The sequence below is a fragment of the Monodon monoceros genome, unplaced genomic scaffold (assembly GCF_005190385.1).
Source record: "Monodon monoceros isolate NGI ecotype Baffin Bay Population unplaced genomic scaffold, NGI_Narwhal_1 Super_Scaffold_5, whole genome shotgun sequence".
In the NCBI taxonomy this organism is placed as follows: Eukaryota; Metazoa; Chordata; class Mammalia; order Artiodactyla; family Monodontidae; genus Monodon; species Monodon monoceros.
Window position 1 is genome coordinate 18,945,293 of NW_021703782.1, and position 16,162 is coordinate 18,961,454.

At 40.1% G+C, this 16,162-nt stretch overlaps 1 protein-coding gene across 1 annotated transcript in view; it reads right to left on the bottom strand.

The window, feature by feature from the left end:
* Positions 1-11,775: 11,775 nt before the first annotated feature.
* LOC114884419 (serine/threonine-protein kinase MRCK alpha-like) overlaps positions 11,776-16,162 on the bottom strand; it is a 49,403-nt gene continuing 45,016 nt past the window's right edge. Inside the window, 3 exon segments of the mRNA XM_029203436.1 lie at positions 11,776-11,906; positions 13,771-13,855; positions 14,991-15,088. Of these exon segments, the coding sequence (XP_029059269.1) occupies positions 11,776-11,906; positions 13,771-13,855; positions 14,991-15,088 (314 nt within the window).

Below are 16,162 nucleotides of genomic sequence, written 5' to 3' on the forward strand. Positions count from 1 at the left end.
AGTTTACAAGCAGCTCATGCAGCTCAATAACCAAAAAACAAATAACCCAATCCAAAAATGGGCAGAAGACCTAAATAGACATTTCTCCAAAGAAGATATACAGACTGCCAACAAACACATGAAAGAATGCTCAACGTCATTAATCATTAGAGAAATGCAAATCAGAACTACAATGAGGTATCATCTCACACCAGTCAGAATGGCCATCATCAGAAAATCTAGAAACAATAAATGCTGGAGAAAAGGAAACACTCTTGCACTGCTGGTGGGAATGTGAATTGGTACAGCCACTATGGAGAACTGTATGGAGTTTCCTTAAAAAACTACAAATAGAACTACCATATGACCCAGCAATCCCACTGCTGGGCATATACCCTGAAAAAACCATAATTCAAAAAGAGTCATATACCAAAATGTTCATTGCAGCTCAATTTACAATAGCCTGGAGATGGAAACAACCTAAGTGTGCATCATTGGATGAATGGATAAAGAAGATGTGGCACATATATACAATGGAATATTACTCAGCCATAAAAAGAAACGAAACTGAGCTATTTGTAATGAGGTGGATAGACCTAGAGTCTGTCATACAGAGTGAAGTAAGTCAGAAAGAGAAAGACAAATACCGTATGCTAACACATATATATATGGAATTTAAGAAAAAAAAATGTCATGAAGAGCCTAGGGGTAAGACAGGAATAAAGACACAGACCTACTAGAGAATGGACTTGAGGATATGGGGAGGGGGAAGGGTGAGCTGTGACAAAGCGAGAGAGAGGCATGGACATATATACACTACCAAATGTAAAATAGATAGCTAGTGGGAAGCAGCCGCATAGCACAGGGAGATCAGCTCGGTGCTTTGTGACCGCCTGGAGGGGTGGGATAGGGAGGGTGGGAGGGAGGGAGATGCAAGAGGGAAGAGATATGGGAACATATGTATATGTATAACTGACTCACTTTGTTATAAAGCAGAAACTAACACACCATTGTAAAGCAATTATACTCCAATAAAGATGTTAAAAAAAAAAAAAGAAAGAAATTACAGAATTTTATTCCTCTGGTTCCAAATCCATTGGGAGCATTTCCTGTATTGGCGATGGTGGGAAGGGATGATTTCAGGATGCCCTGGACACTGGCTTTCCTCCTGCATGTGTGGGTCTCAGGCCCCGGCTGGGCAGAGGGGACTGGACATGCTCCCCCGACTTGGGCTCACCACAGCCTCCACACTACCCTGTGCCTTACCTCCTGCACCTGAGCCTGGACTGGGCTCCTAATAAATGAGGAGTGAGGGTGACTTCCATAGCACAGCGGAGAGGCTGATCCAAATTTAGCCATTGGCCCCAGACTCAGACACCTGGGTCTACACAGTACTCGGAGAGAAAAGGTACAGACCACTAGCTGGCAAGAAGCTGAAATGGGACTCATTCACTCATTCAACAAATATTTGCTGAGTTCCAACCAAACTGTGTCTAAGATACAGATGCATAAGATGGTTTGGGGCCTAGAGTTGTAATCACTAACGTGGTTTGATGATAATTAACCACAAGCCATCAGAGATAAAGTGAACACTAACATATGACAAAGCAAAAAGAAGAAGAAATATAAACACTGATTTATCTGTAAAAATAATGTTACTCAGTGATTTGTGACCTTACCATTTGAGTGTCTAATTGCCATGAAACATAGGAATTACTATGCACACCTACACTATTACCCATTCCAAATTTAATTTTGCTAAAAACACTGCACAATGAATATTTCATTCATGCTTACTCAGGCTTTACTGTGTCGAATTCAGGGGGTGTCACTGTCTTCCCCAAATTAAAAGAGAGCTAGAGCTGCCACCAGTGTTATTCCTATGAGCACAGGAAATAAAAACAAATGAGTAGTAGTCAAGAAAATAATATCTAATAGTAGATCTTAAGAGTTAAAATATTGTTTATGTCAAAGATGATGTTACTAGACCTACAAAGGTCATAGCCCCATGTGCCTTGGTAAACAGGCTGCCAACACTCTTTAAACTGCTTAGGATTTCAAAAGCCATGTTTACAATCATTGCCTAGGCAACCTAAGATCTCGCGGAGACCAGCTCTTGAAGATGATGCAGGGAGGTCCCCAGCAAGTTCACACTGGCAGTAGAAATGATTTCCAGGTTTGGGGATTTCTGGGTCCAGCCACAGGCAGACTATGCAAACACATTCCCATGCTGAATAGCACCTAGCTAACCACCTTTTAAACACACAGCTGAGCTAGAAAGAGAGCAATGAGCCACCCAGGCCAGGTGGCAAAGGGAGGTTAGAATGTGACCACTCACTCTAATGACCACACAACACTTCACTGAGCACAAAATTCCTTCCAGTGGGGAGACAGAAAAGCAAATGAATAAGTAAAGCACATAGATGTTGATGGTAAGTTCTACGAAGAAAACAAGGCAAGGAGGGCTGGATATGAAGTGAGGATTTGGAGTCAAAATAGAATGCTGGCAAAAGTGGCTGAAAACTGACATTTGAGCCAAAACACAAAGGGAGTGAGGAAAGGGCGCAGTGGTGGCCTGCAGAGTGTGCCTGGAAGGTCTCAGAGGGGATAAACGCTCAGGAGGGCTCCCAGGAGCAGGAAGGAGCCTGAGGATTTGACAGCTGACAAGGGCGAAAGGCAGGGCACTGAGCTGGGGAGGCCAGGGGGCCAGGCCATGCTCCGCCTTGAAGATGCCCACAAGGACACAGGCTGTTCCCCAGTGAGGGTAGAGGCCCTGGAGGGCTCTCAGCAGAGCGTGTGACTTGGCTTATCAGGCTCACTGTGGCTGCCGTGAGAAGGGATGCAGTTACCTTCTGATCACCCCATTGATAAGGGAGGGATTCCTGCCCTGGATGCGTGACACCCAGTACTGGACAGATGGGATGGTCAACAGGTTATTAGTCACATTGAAACCAATCTGGGCCCTCCCAGGTACAAAAGCCTTTCCCTGTCCCGGTTTCTTTTTTGGAGGAAGAAGGCTTCAGCCTCCTAGACCTTCTCTGAGTTCCAAAGGGCAGATCCAAACAGTTACTAATTAGGGGAGGGAGGGAAGAAACAAAGGAGGAGCTGTCGAGAAACAACAGTGCAGTGATAAAGCAGGGTCCTGGTTCTTCCTCAAGGGGTATAGGTAACAATATATCTTTGAGTTCTTCTGCAGGAACTAAGGCTCCCACCCAGGTAGAGGATGGTAACTTCAGGCTGAGCACAAAATTCTTGGAATATCACCCTATTACCTCACCACCAACCAAAGTCACACATCCTGCATCCCTCATACCAAATTTTTCCTATAAAGACTTCCCCAAAACCATCAGGGAGTTAGGGTCTTTTGAACATGAGCAGACTGTTCTCCTTGCTTGGCCCAGCAATAAACCTTTCTCTTCTCCAAACTCCAATGTTTCCGTTTTTTTGGTCTCACTTTGCACCGGGCACATGAACTTGCATTTGACAACATGTACTCACAGCCCACCAGGAGAGGAGGACCCACAGGGTCACACAGGTGATGTGTTGGGACCAGAGGGGACCAGCAGGGACCCTGAGAGGTGAACTTTCTAGTAACAAAGAAGTGCCCACAGGAGGGTGGAAGGGCTTGTTGGAATAATGCTGTTGGCTGGCAGGGAACGGAAACTCACCTCTTGGGCATAAGCAGGTACCGTGCCTGTTCCCTGAGATGAAGATGGTTGTTTAATTACAGGACCTCATCTGTAGGAACACAATGGGGAGGGAAAGTGATGGTTAGGCTGTTTGAGTCCCCCACCCCAATTCCAGATGTCAAGGCAGCATCTAATATTGAACCTTGATAAAGGATCATCAAAAACATGAACTTTAGAGATGGTCCCCTTTGTAGGCAATTGAATGACCTATGAAAACATGTGGCATTGGTGTTGAGCGTCTGTGTGCCCAGGGGTTGTGAATGTAGACTAATTAATGCCTGAGGCAACAGCGACGCCCACCTAGGAGTCCATTCACCACCTTGTATAATAACTTAAACAGGAGTCTTTGAGGAGCCATTATGCCTCGCAGTTAAACCAGCTGCTGGGGCCTCTGGGGGAGTGGAAGCTCCATAGAATACCTTTGTCAAGAGCCAGCAATGATGCATCTTGAGAAACAAAAAGAGGACCTTGGTCCTATCAGAGTTCCCAAGGGGATAAGAACTGTCCTGGTGAGGCCATGAACTGTGGCCTTAGTCCATGTAGAGACATCTGTGACCTTGATTTATATCTGGGGCATCTGTGAGGCAACAGATTCCTGAGTTCTTTACCCCACAGGGACCAGTATTGCATGATGTCCCAAGAGTTTGTAAAAATGTGCAGATGGGACCAGTCGTTGGCCAGGGCATCCAGAGCTAAGATGACGCCTGAGGTTTGGCAAACTGTGTTGACCCTTGGGTCCCGTGCTTTACTGGGGACATCCTGGCTGAGGGATGGGAAGCAGTAACCTTCCACCGCGGCACAGGTCCTGCCCCGATTGCTTTTCTCCCCTTCCTACCCGATCTACATGCGTATCTTTCTTACAGCCTTGTTTGTACAGGAATATTTCTGCAAGTTTCCAGTTAGTTTTCAGTGAGAAGTATTCGACAAGTAGATATAGTTTTAATGTGTTCATGTGAGGGAGGTGAGTTCCACATCCTCGTACTCTGCTATCTGGATCAATCTCGACCTCTTTGGATTTTGTTCTGCTTTTTGAAAGTGTAGGTTTGTGTCTTTAGGAAAATTTGGGACATTTTTGGCCATTGTTTCTTTGAATACTCTTCCAGTCTCACTCATTCTCTCACCTCCCCTTCTGAGACTCTGGTAATATGTATGTTAAGGTTTTTTTATAGTCTCAGAGGTCCCTGAGACTCTTCATTTTTTACCCCACTCTATTTTCTCTTTGTTGTCCAGATTGGATAAATTCTGTTGCTTTGTCCTAAAATTCACCGATTCTATCCTCTGTCTCCTTCACAGTACTACTGAGACCACCCAGAGACTTGTTGTTTTGTTTTTATTGCATTTTTATGTTCTGTAATTTCCATTTGATTCTTTATTGCAGCTTCTGTTTCTTTATGGATATTTTATATTTATAAATTTGCTTCAAGAGAATCCATAATTGCTTACTGAAGTGTTTTTGTGATGTCTGCTTTAAAATCTTTCTCAGATAATTCCAACATCTGATCCCTCTCCATGTGCATGTATATTGATTGACTTTTTTCATTCAAGTTGTGAATTTCATGGTTCTTAGTGTGACTAGTGACTTTCAGTTGTATCTTGGACACTTTGGGTGTTATATTATGACACTGGATCCTATTTAATATCCTATTTTAGCAGGCAGACCCTTTACCGAGGTGTAGCATGAGAGCCAGGCAGGTGTGTGATCAGCTTCCTGCAAGGACTTATTGATATCACCCTTGCAAAACTGGTGTGCTGACTCCCATTGTCTCGTTGCTGAAGGGTGGGCTAGAGTCCAGCTCCCTTCTGGCTCTACTGAAAACTTCCCAGTCAAGGAGGGGCACTGTCTCACACTACCTTGTTGCCTGCAATTTGGAGTATAAGCTCAGCTCCATACCAGGTCCTACTGAAACCAAGGTGGGTTATGCAGTCTGTTGACCAGTCTTCTTTTCACTACATGTCCCAACTTGTGGGTGCCTGGTGGGGGCAGATGCTCAGCTCCCCATTGAGCCCCACTGACACCAGATGGGGAAGGAGGACAGTGGAGTGCTGACTAGCCCTGCGATGGTCAGTCTCATTGCAGCCATTGGGTCTGGGGCTTCAGTTCTCCCCTGCACTTTGTCCATATCGGGGGTGGGGGAATGTGAAATTCTGGCCAGCCTCAACTCACACCTTTCATGAAGTTCTCTGGTTTCTCAGGGTGGGTGGAAGCCCTCAGCTCTCTGGCTTTATGAAGGCTGGGGAATTAGAGCACTTCCTACTTCTGCCAAGCTGGAGATGGAAGATGAGATGCCTATTGGGTCCCTGACACCGTGGGTGGGGGAACCTAAGCACTGCCATCAGCTTCTGCAGAGCAGGAGTAAGGAGACTGAAAGGGCAGCTCATTGCCAAGCCCCACCAAAGACACATGGCAGTGGGAGAGGGTGTTTTTCCTGTTGATTTTTAAAGTGAATAGATCATGTATTGTCAAAAAGGTTTTCTGTTGTAGTAGGCACAATTTTCCTAGTCCTTTGGCTAGGAGAAACAGGCTTTTCTTGGTATTTATTTTTCCTATGCCTATTAGTGGTTCTGGGTAAGAGGCTTCTGCAGCAGCCTCTCTGGGGTACTGGGTACTGGGAAACAATAAGGAAACCAGGGTACACACTGCCATGTCATTCCTCAAGGACCAAGATCCCTTTCTTCTTCTCACCTTTCAGAGCATTCCCATATGTGCTTGTTGTCTTATGGTCATGATTTTCTCAGTTTAAGAGGGAGGATCTGGGAGGAATGGGTAGTTCATTATTTTTTTTTACTAATTTTTAAAATTTTGAGAAATTTTTTAAAGTTACAAACAATAATGTAAGAAGCATATGCCCATCTTCTCAAATGAATCAATTATAAACATTTTTCATATTTGTCCCATATTTTTGCTCTCTACTTTTTCATTTCCTTTTACTTCTTTTAATAGAGATATGGCTTAAATAGAACTAAAGGGCATGTATTTGAATATACAGCTGGATGAACTTTTCCATACGTACACTCCTGAAACAGAGCAGGACCCTATGGTCCTTCCCCCACTTCGCCATATCCTCAGCCTGCTTTTGTCTGTGAAAAAACTTTACCCAAGGAATAAGTTTAATCAGAGAAGTGGGAAAATGCAGAAACAAAGGAAAACTGTCAAAGGAGACAAAATAATAATAGTTTAGTCATGAAGCATAGTCAAGGACATTTAGTTCCTCCTTAAGGTCTCAGGTAATATTCTGAGCCATGTCCTGTGAGCTGTCTTATGGATACTGAAACCCCCACCAGGTAGAAGTTAACTACATAATGACCAGGCTGTAGCCATGACATAAGCTGCCACAATTCTGAGAATTGGCCTCAAAGAAATGGAAACAAATCAACCCTGGAACTGAAGATTAACTGTACCTAAAACAATCAAGATGACGCTGGTCAGACCACCAATGACCAATTTCAAGATGACTGTCAGAGATGACTGTGCTGTTTCTACATGTAGCCCTGTCCCTCTGTCTATAAAAGCTGTTTCCCACTGACTGTCAGTGACAGGGCTTCAGCCTTTGGACAGGTGTCCACCCCCGGTTGCTGGCATCCAAAATAAAGCAAACTTTCCTTTCCACCAACCTTGCCTGTTTATTGGCTTTTGAGCAGCGAGAAGCTGGACCCCACTTTCGGTTACACTCTTATGTAATTTGCCACCCAGAGTGGAATGTGGAACACTTCCTTCCCCAGGAATTTCTTCCATTCCCCTTTGCCATTAATAACTACCCCTCCCCTCCGCAGTGGGAAGCACTCCTCTGACCTCCGTCACCATATACTAGGTGTGCCTGCTTTTGGACGTCATATTAATGGAATCATGTCTCATAGTTTTTCATTTTGTTTGGTTTTTGTGTTTCTGGCTCCTCTGTTTCAACATAATGTTTTTGAGATTCATCCACAGCGTTGTGGATCAGTAGTTCCTTTGATTGCTTAGTAGTACCTATTATTTGAATATTTCATGGCTTGTTTATTCATGCTCCTGTTAATGAAAATAATCTTCTGGAGGAGACAATTAGAAGGCTTCTATCTAAAAAGATCTCCAAAGATCTTTTGGAGTCTTTATTTCCTATTTGGTCAGTTACTAAGCTTAGCTGTATACCACATCACTTTTCTTTCAAGAATTCTTATTTGTAACATGAGTGATATAAAATACTACTCATATATTCTTATTTATTAAGTTATAATTATGCATATATACCAAGATTGTCCTGTTTACTATTCCTTTCTCTCTTGTTTCCTCCTGAAATCTGATTTGATTTATATGTTATTTATTTTTGTGAGAAAACAGATTGCTGCCCCTCTCCCATTTCTTAATTGTATTTCTAACATGTGCCCAGGTGAGGCTGACACAGCTGGTCAGAGGACCATTCTTTGAGAACCACTGCCCTAGATACAGACTGTTACCCAGGTGATGCTAAGACCACATGCCAAAGGCCTACTTCACCAAGGAGAGAGCAGTGAAACCAGCTGGGAGAAGTATGCAGGGAACTCGGAGAGCAGGAGCTCCAGAGAAGATGGATTTCCTAGTGCCCACCCTCTCTCATCACACCCCTCACCATCTCACTTCCTTCTTTTTTTATTTTAATTTTTATTGGAGTATAGTTGATTTACAATGTTGTATTAGTTTTAGGTGTACAGCAAGGTAAATCAGTTATAAATATACATATATCCACTCTTTTTTTTTAGATTCTTTTCCCATTTAGGCTGTTACAGAGTATTCAGTAGAGTTCCCTGTGCTCTACAACAGGTTCTTATTAGTTATCTATTTTATATATAGTAGAGTGTATGTGTCAATCCCAATCTCCCCGTTTATCCCTTCCCCCCTTACCGCTGGTAACCATAAGTTTGTTTTCTACATCTGTGACTCCTGTTTTGCAAATAAGTTCACTTGTACCCTTTTTTTTAGATTGCACATATAAGCTATATCATATGATATTTGTCTTTCTCACTTCCTTCTTTGATGTGAAGAGTCAAAGAAGCTTCTCCCCTTCCTTGCCTGTCCAGAGAAACCTCTGAAAATCCTCCAACCCAGAAATATAGGCATTGCAGAGCAGTCAGAAAATCCTAACACCAGCATTATCAAATGCACATAGGAAGTCTCAAGAGTATACAGATAGTGAGAAAAAAAGAAAAAAGAAAAACTGCTTAAACTGGTGGAGGATATCATGTAAATACTTCTTAATTTCCTTGCCTCAAAGGAATGAGATTCAAATATAAGGAATTTTATTATTATTTCACTTATTATTATTTTTACTTTAAGACATGATTATGAATTTACTATTAAAATAAAACCCCAATTGGCTGTTCCTGTCACAGAAATCTCTCAAAATAAAATACTTTCCAACAGATAAGACATTAAACAGATTTGAATTATGAATGCTAATATTTTTAGTAAAGATGAAACCAGGAATTTTTCATAGAAAAAAAATCAGAAGCAACCAGACTAGTTATTGCATACATAAAAATACCTCGCCATAAAATACATGTCTGGAAACTAGTGCATTTTTCAGTCCTCGGGCATGAGAACAGGCCAGTCTTAGGTGGGGCTGTCTCCAGCACCACTTCTTCTCTAATGGTGAAAAAGGGAAAGAACAGAAGACAGTTATTGGAGAAATGTCTATTTAGGGCTTCCACCCATTTTTGGATTGGTTTTGTTCGTTATTGAGCTTCATGAGCTGCTTATATAATTTTGGAGATTAATCCTTTGTCAGTTGCTTTATTTGCAAATATTTTCTCCTGTTCTGAGCATTGTCTTTTTGTCTTGTTTATGGCTTCCTTTGTTGTGCAAAAGCTTTTAAGTTTCATTAGGTCCCGTTTGTTTGTTTTTATTTCCATTACTCTAGGAGGTGGGTCAAAAAGGATCTTGCTGTGATTTATGTCATAGAGTGTTCTGCCTAAGTTTTCCTCTAAGAGTTTTATAGCGTCTAGCCTTTCATTTAGGTCTTTAATCCATTTTGAGTTTATTTTTGTGTATGGTGTTAGTGAGTGTTCTAATTTCATTCTTTTACATATAGCTGTCCAGTTTTCCCAGCATCACTTATTGAAGAGGCTGTCTTTTCTCCATTGTATATTCTTGCCTCCTTTGTCAAAGATAAGGTGACTATATGTATGTGAATTTATCTCTGGTCTTCTCATCCTGTTCCATTGATCTATCTTTCTGTTTTTGTGTCAGTACCATACTGTCTTGATTACTGTAGCTTTGTAGTATAGTCTGAATTCAGGGAGCCTGATTCCTCCAGCTCTGTCTTTCTTTCTAAAAAAAACCATACAGATTGCAAACAAACACATGAAAAGATGCTCAGCATCACTAATCATTAGAGAAATGCAAATCAAGACCACAATGAGGTATCACTTCACACCAGTCAGAATGACCATCAAAAAAATCTACAAACAGTAAGTGCTGGAGAGGGTGTGGAGAAAAGGGAACCCTCCTGCACTGTTGGTGGGAATGTAAATTAATACAGCCACTATGGAGAACAGGATGGAGGTTCCTTAAAAAACTAAAAATAGAACTACCATATGAACCAGCAATCCCACTACTGGCCATATACCCTGAGAAAACCATAATTCAAAAAGAGTCATGTACCACAGTGTTCATTGCAGCACTCTTTACAATAGCCAGGACATGGAAGCAACCTAAGTGTCCATCAACAGATGAATGTATAAAGAAGATGTGGTACATATTTACAATGCAATATTACTCAGCCATAAAAAGGAACGAAATTGAGTTATTTGTAATGAGGTGGACAGACTTTAGATCTGTCATACAGAGTGAAGTAAGTCAGAAAGAGAAAAATAAATACGGTATGCTAACACACATATATGGAATCTAAAAAAACATTTCTGAAGAACCTAGGGGAAGGACAGGAATAAAGACGTAGATTTAGAGAACAGACTCGAGGACACAGTGGGGGAAGGGGAAGCTGGGACGAAGTGAGAGAGTAGCATTGACATATATACAGTACCAAATATAAAATGGATGGCTAGTGGGAAGCTGTTGCATAGCACAGGGAGATCTGCTCGATGCTTTGTGGTGACCTAGAGGGGTGGGATAGGGAGGGTGGGAGGGAGATGCAAGAGGGAGGGGATATGGGGATATATGTATACATATAGCTGATTCACTTTGTTGTGCAGCAGAAACTAACACAACATTGTAAAGCAATTAAACTCCAATAAAGATGAAAAAACAAATTTTTAAAAAGGAAACAGTCAATTTAGATGAATGCCTCAAGAATTCTCATGTTTGAAATCAGAAGATCTTCAGCCTCATTTTCAAAAGTACTACTTTATTAAAAATTATTACTTTAGATATTAATCAACAGAGATGCTACTGCAATCACCTTTAAAAGACAAAGACAAAATTGTACTGGTGACTTTTTCAAGGGCAACTGATAGGTATATCCAATTACAAATTTGGTGAATGGAGAGAATATTCAGTTATTCTGTGCTTCCCAGATACTTTTAAAAAATTAAGTATCTTAAAGTTTTTGGTACAAATCATATGGCATTTAACAGCCACAGACATCAAAGAGGCTCTGCCCTATTATATATTTTTCATATAATTACAGCTCCTTCAAAAGAAACAGCACTGCTCTAGAGAAGTTTTTATTTGTAATCCAAAGAAGATCAGCTTATTTTTCCACTTAGTTATAGAAATTACCACCAAGTAATAGGCAATAAGAGAATGAAAGTTCTTTCATAAAGTCAAAGGAAGTCATCTCCAGAGTCAGAGATAATCAATCCACATGCAGCTCAGTACTATTTATTCCTTTGCAAAATGCTTCAGTGACATACATTATGGTGTGTATACACGTGTTCTATATTTGCATTATGTGGAGGCTTAAGTACTGAATTTCAATTATTCCACATTCACAGAGAAATATATCCACGTATTACACTTCCATTCATACTCACTACATAAATGTTTTCTTTAAAGTTGCACAGAAAAATAAACATAACACTGCTGCAAACAGATGTCTCCACCTGAGTTTCACAGATTTATTTCTTTTTCTTCCAAATTACATCAAATATCACATGGTCCTCAAGTGGTCCCTCTGGACCACACGTGAGAGGGTGGTCATCATAGCCCCTTCAGTAGCATCCCTTTCCCTCTGGGAACCCAGAAGGAATAATGATGCTTGCTGCTGCAGTGTCGGACCATTTTCTTCTGTTGATTATCTGATGTTTTGGGAAATACCAGCTCATCTCCATCTATATGTATTTTAAAACAAAAAAAACCAATGTCATTCTTTAAACTGTTAAGAGGCCTCCCATCCAATTTCTCATGTTAATTTCACAACTGTTAATTAACTGCACAAATATCATACTGCTCTGATTTTTTTTTTTTTTTTTTTTTTTTTTTTTGTGGTACGCGGTCCTCTCACTGTTGTGGCCTCTCCCGTTGCGGAGCATAGGCTCCGGGTGCGCAGGCTCAGCGGCCATGGCTCACGGGCCCAGCCGCTCCGCTGCATATGGGATCCTCCTGGACCGGGGCACGAACCCGTGTCCCCTGCATTGACAGGCGAACTCTCAACCACTGCGCCACCAGGGAAGCCCCCTGCTCTGATTTTTTAAAGTTAAAAATGGATGAATATGGCAAATTTCTCAAGAATTAAAACAGAGTATTAATGAACAGAATTTAATGTTCAATGTAAGCAACACTTAAAAATGAAATTATTGCGACTCTTATCTATAAAATGACATCATTTCACTGGAAGGAGAGGGCAATCATGTTGGTGTCTTTCCACTTTGATTTGCCCTCACATTTCTATGCTGTTTTCTTCCTATCAGATTTTTGTGGCTAAAGGGTATCAAAACTGTCTGTTATGCTTCAGGGGCAAGCATAAAGGGCCAGTCATTCTGTAAATGAAAACAATTACAATAATTGTAACTGAGCAAAGCATTTCTGAGGTCCACTGCTGGAGGAAGAGGTGCTGAGGTAAGAGTCATTCTCTTCTTCTTCTCTCCTGGAGGTAAGAGTCATTCTCTACTTGCTGCCTCTTCTGATCTTGGGGAAAGATACACCTTCTTTAGACTCAAGACTTACTCTGTTTAAGTTCTTAATATCTAGAAGTCAACAAAATGTCACCCAGAAACACTCAAAACTGTATTAGACTACAAAAAGAAAATAAGAGAGCTTCTTATAGGTTAAATTGTGTCCCCCCAAAATATGTCATACTAATCCCCCCAGAGCATGTGAATGTGAACTTATTTGGAATTAAGATCTTCGCAGATGATCAAGTTAAGATGAAATCATTGGGGTGGGGGGCTAATCTGATTGTGTCCTTATAAAAAGAGGAAATTCATACACAGACATGCACAGTGAATATGCCACATGAAGATGAAAGCCGACATCAGGGGTGATGTATGTAAAAGCCAAGGAACACACAGATTGCCAGCAAGTCACCAGAAGTTAGGAGAGAGTCTGGGAAAAGGAATTCTCTCACAGCCCTCAAAAGGCACCAACCCTGCTGACAACCTGATCTCGGACTTCTGGCCTCTAGGACTGTGAGACAGTACATTTCTGTGGTTTAAGCTGTCCAGCCCTGTGGCACTTTTTAGCAGCCCTAGCAAACTAATTCTCTGCTACATTAAGTATTCCATGGTATGAATAAAATAAGAAAGAAAGATAAATGAATCCCTGTGGCTTTTCTCACATTCCAAATCTGCTAGAGTCTAAAATGCAAGCGGGAGAAGTTGGAGCAGGGCGGTGGGGTGGGCCGCATCTGCTTCCCCCGTGTGCACTGCAGCTTGGAGCACATCTGGACGCACAGCCTGCTGGGAAGTGAATGAATTTTCACAGTGAGCATTCAAATGGTAGATTAGTGTTTCCAGGTGCTTATGTCCACCCATCAGTCCTGCTTAAAAATACCTGGAGTGTGGCACAAGTAAATGCTTTTATCTCTACTGCTATGCGAGGATGAAGGAGAGCCACTTTGCCAGGAGAGCATCCCAGGACTGTGTGTAAAGGGCACAGGTGTCCATGTCAGACCCTCACTAGCTCTGTGACCTTGGACAGTCAGTTAGAGACATGATCTCTTAGAAGTACTTCTACTAAGAAGAAGTCATTTCTTACTTGTCTTCTTATTTTTGAAATATATTAATCTAATTGTCTCTAAAAGCAAAATATTTAGGAATCCTTCACTATTCAAGCGTTGACCCTAAAATAATAAAAAAAAACAAGATTACCATTTCAATGAATACTTTTTTAAAATTAAGTTATAAGATTATTTTCTTACATATAAAGAATTAAGAATAAATATATTCTACTTAAACTTCCCCCTCAGAATAATGTAGTCTCAAAAAAAAAGACCCCAAAAACATCAATTAAAGAAAATAAATGGTGTTACAAACTCATATTGATAAAATTTCAGAAACATGAATATCATAGATTAAAGAAATCTGAACACTAACTTAAATAGCAATATATTTCATTTTTATATTAACTTTTAAAACGTTATTAGTAACTAAAAAATTATCCTGAGAAGATTCATCTGCCTTGTGAATTCATTTTATCAAACAGTAAATGTGACTTGTTCACGTTTAGAATGCTAGAAAAGTGTATTTTAATATTTTATGTAGTGGGACCGTCCTTACAAAATCTTTTCCCATTGCTTATATTGTTTAAAGTGAGGCAAAATCTCACATATAATTGTAAATACTTCCTTCATCCTTTCCTGTATAAACTCCTTTTTGATGGCTCCTGCTATGTATACTCCACATATGCCAGAATTTAATCATTCTTAAATCTTCCGTGGTCTTTTAACAAAATAGAGGTTTTTACTTATAAATTTTATGTAAATTTTAGATTATTTGTAGTAAAGATACGAAATCTTTATTTTATTATGAATCTGTGAGAATCTAATTGAGAATCCTAAAACACAGCTTTGGCTATATACTTTTCCTTTTTTTTTTTTTTTTTGCCAGTAAAATTTTCCTTCACAGTGTGCAAAATTATACTAAGTGAAAATTAGTAATAAACACAAGTAACTAAACTGAATGTGAGAAGTAACATCTATAATGTATGCTATAAATATTCATATTATATTATCTATATAAATAAATAGTACATTTATTTATATCATGACAATCCTACCTTATATAGTGCAACTAAATATCAAAAAATAGCTCTTGTACTAGTAAAAAAATTAACCAATTTGGGTTTTGGTGGTTATTTTCACTCTTAGCTAAGCCTTCAAATCACCAAGTGCACATTAGTAAGTACAGCAAAGGCACAATTGAGTTTCCATTTTCAGTCAGTAATTCATCAGTCACATGATCTCAATGTCAAATCACCTTCTTGAGGGGGATGGTTTGGATCCATTCCATGGAGTTCACATCAATGATATCCACTGCATTTTCACTGTACACTGAGAGATATGGGGCATTGAAACCTGGGAAAAGTGGAGCAGGTGACAGCAAGCATGGACTTCATGATTCATTTTTTAATTGGAATTTTTATTAGGATAATTATAGATTCACATGCAGTTGTAAGAATAACACAGAAAGATCTCTTGCATGCTCTGCTCAGTTTTCCCCAATGTAACATTTTGCAAATCTAGCATACTGACATTGATAGAGATGACCTATCCATCTCAAGCAGATTTCCCCAGTTTTACTAGCACTCATGTGTGTGGATGTCTGTGTGCATCTGTTTGTGTGTGTGAAGGTATATACAATTATATCATCTGTGTAGGTTCAGGTGTCTACAGCCAAAGTCAAGATACAAAATAACTCCAAGGATCCCTCATTGTGCCTTTTTATAATCTCACTCACCTTCATTCCATCCTCCCCTCCTTCCTTAATCCCTGGGAATCAGTATATTCTGTACTCCATTACAAAAATTTTGTCATTTCAAAAATGTTACATGAAAGGAATCAATTTCCTCTAAGATCAGGAACAAAACAAGGTTGTCCACTCTCACCACTATTGTTCAACATACTTTTGGAAGTTTTAGCCACAGCAATCAGAGAGGAAAAAGAAATAAAAGGAATCCAAATCAGAAAAGAAGAAGTAAAGCTGTCCCTGTTTGCAGATGACATGATACTATACATAGAGAATCTTAAAGATGCTACCAGAAAACTACTAGAGCTAATCAATGAATTTGGTAAAGTAGCAGGATACAAAATTAATGCACAGAAATCTCTTGCATTCCTATACACTAATGATGAAAAATCTGAAAAAGAAATTAAGGAAACACTCCCATTTACCATTGCAACAAAAAGAACAAAATACCTAGGAATAAACCTACCTAAGGAGACAAAAGACCTGTATGCAGAAAACTATAAGACACTGATGAAAGAAATTAAAGATGATACAAACAGATGGAGAGAATTACCATGTTCTTGGATTGGAAGAATCAACATTGTGAAAATAACAATACTACCCAAAGCAATCTACAGATTCAATGCAATCCCTACTAAACTACCAATGGCATTTTTCACAGAACTAGAACAAAAAATTTCACA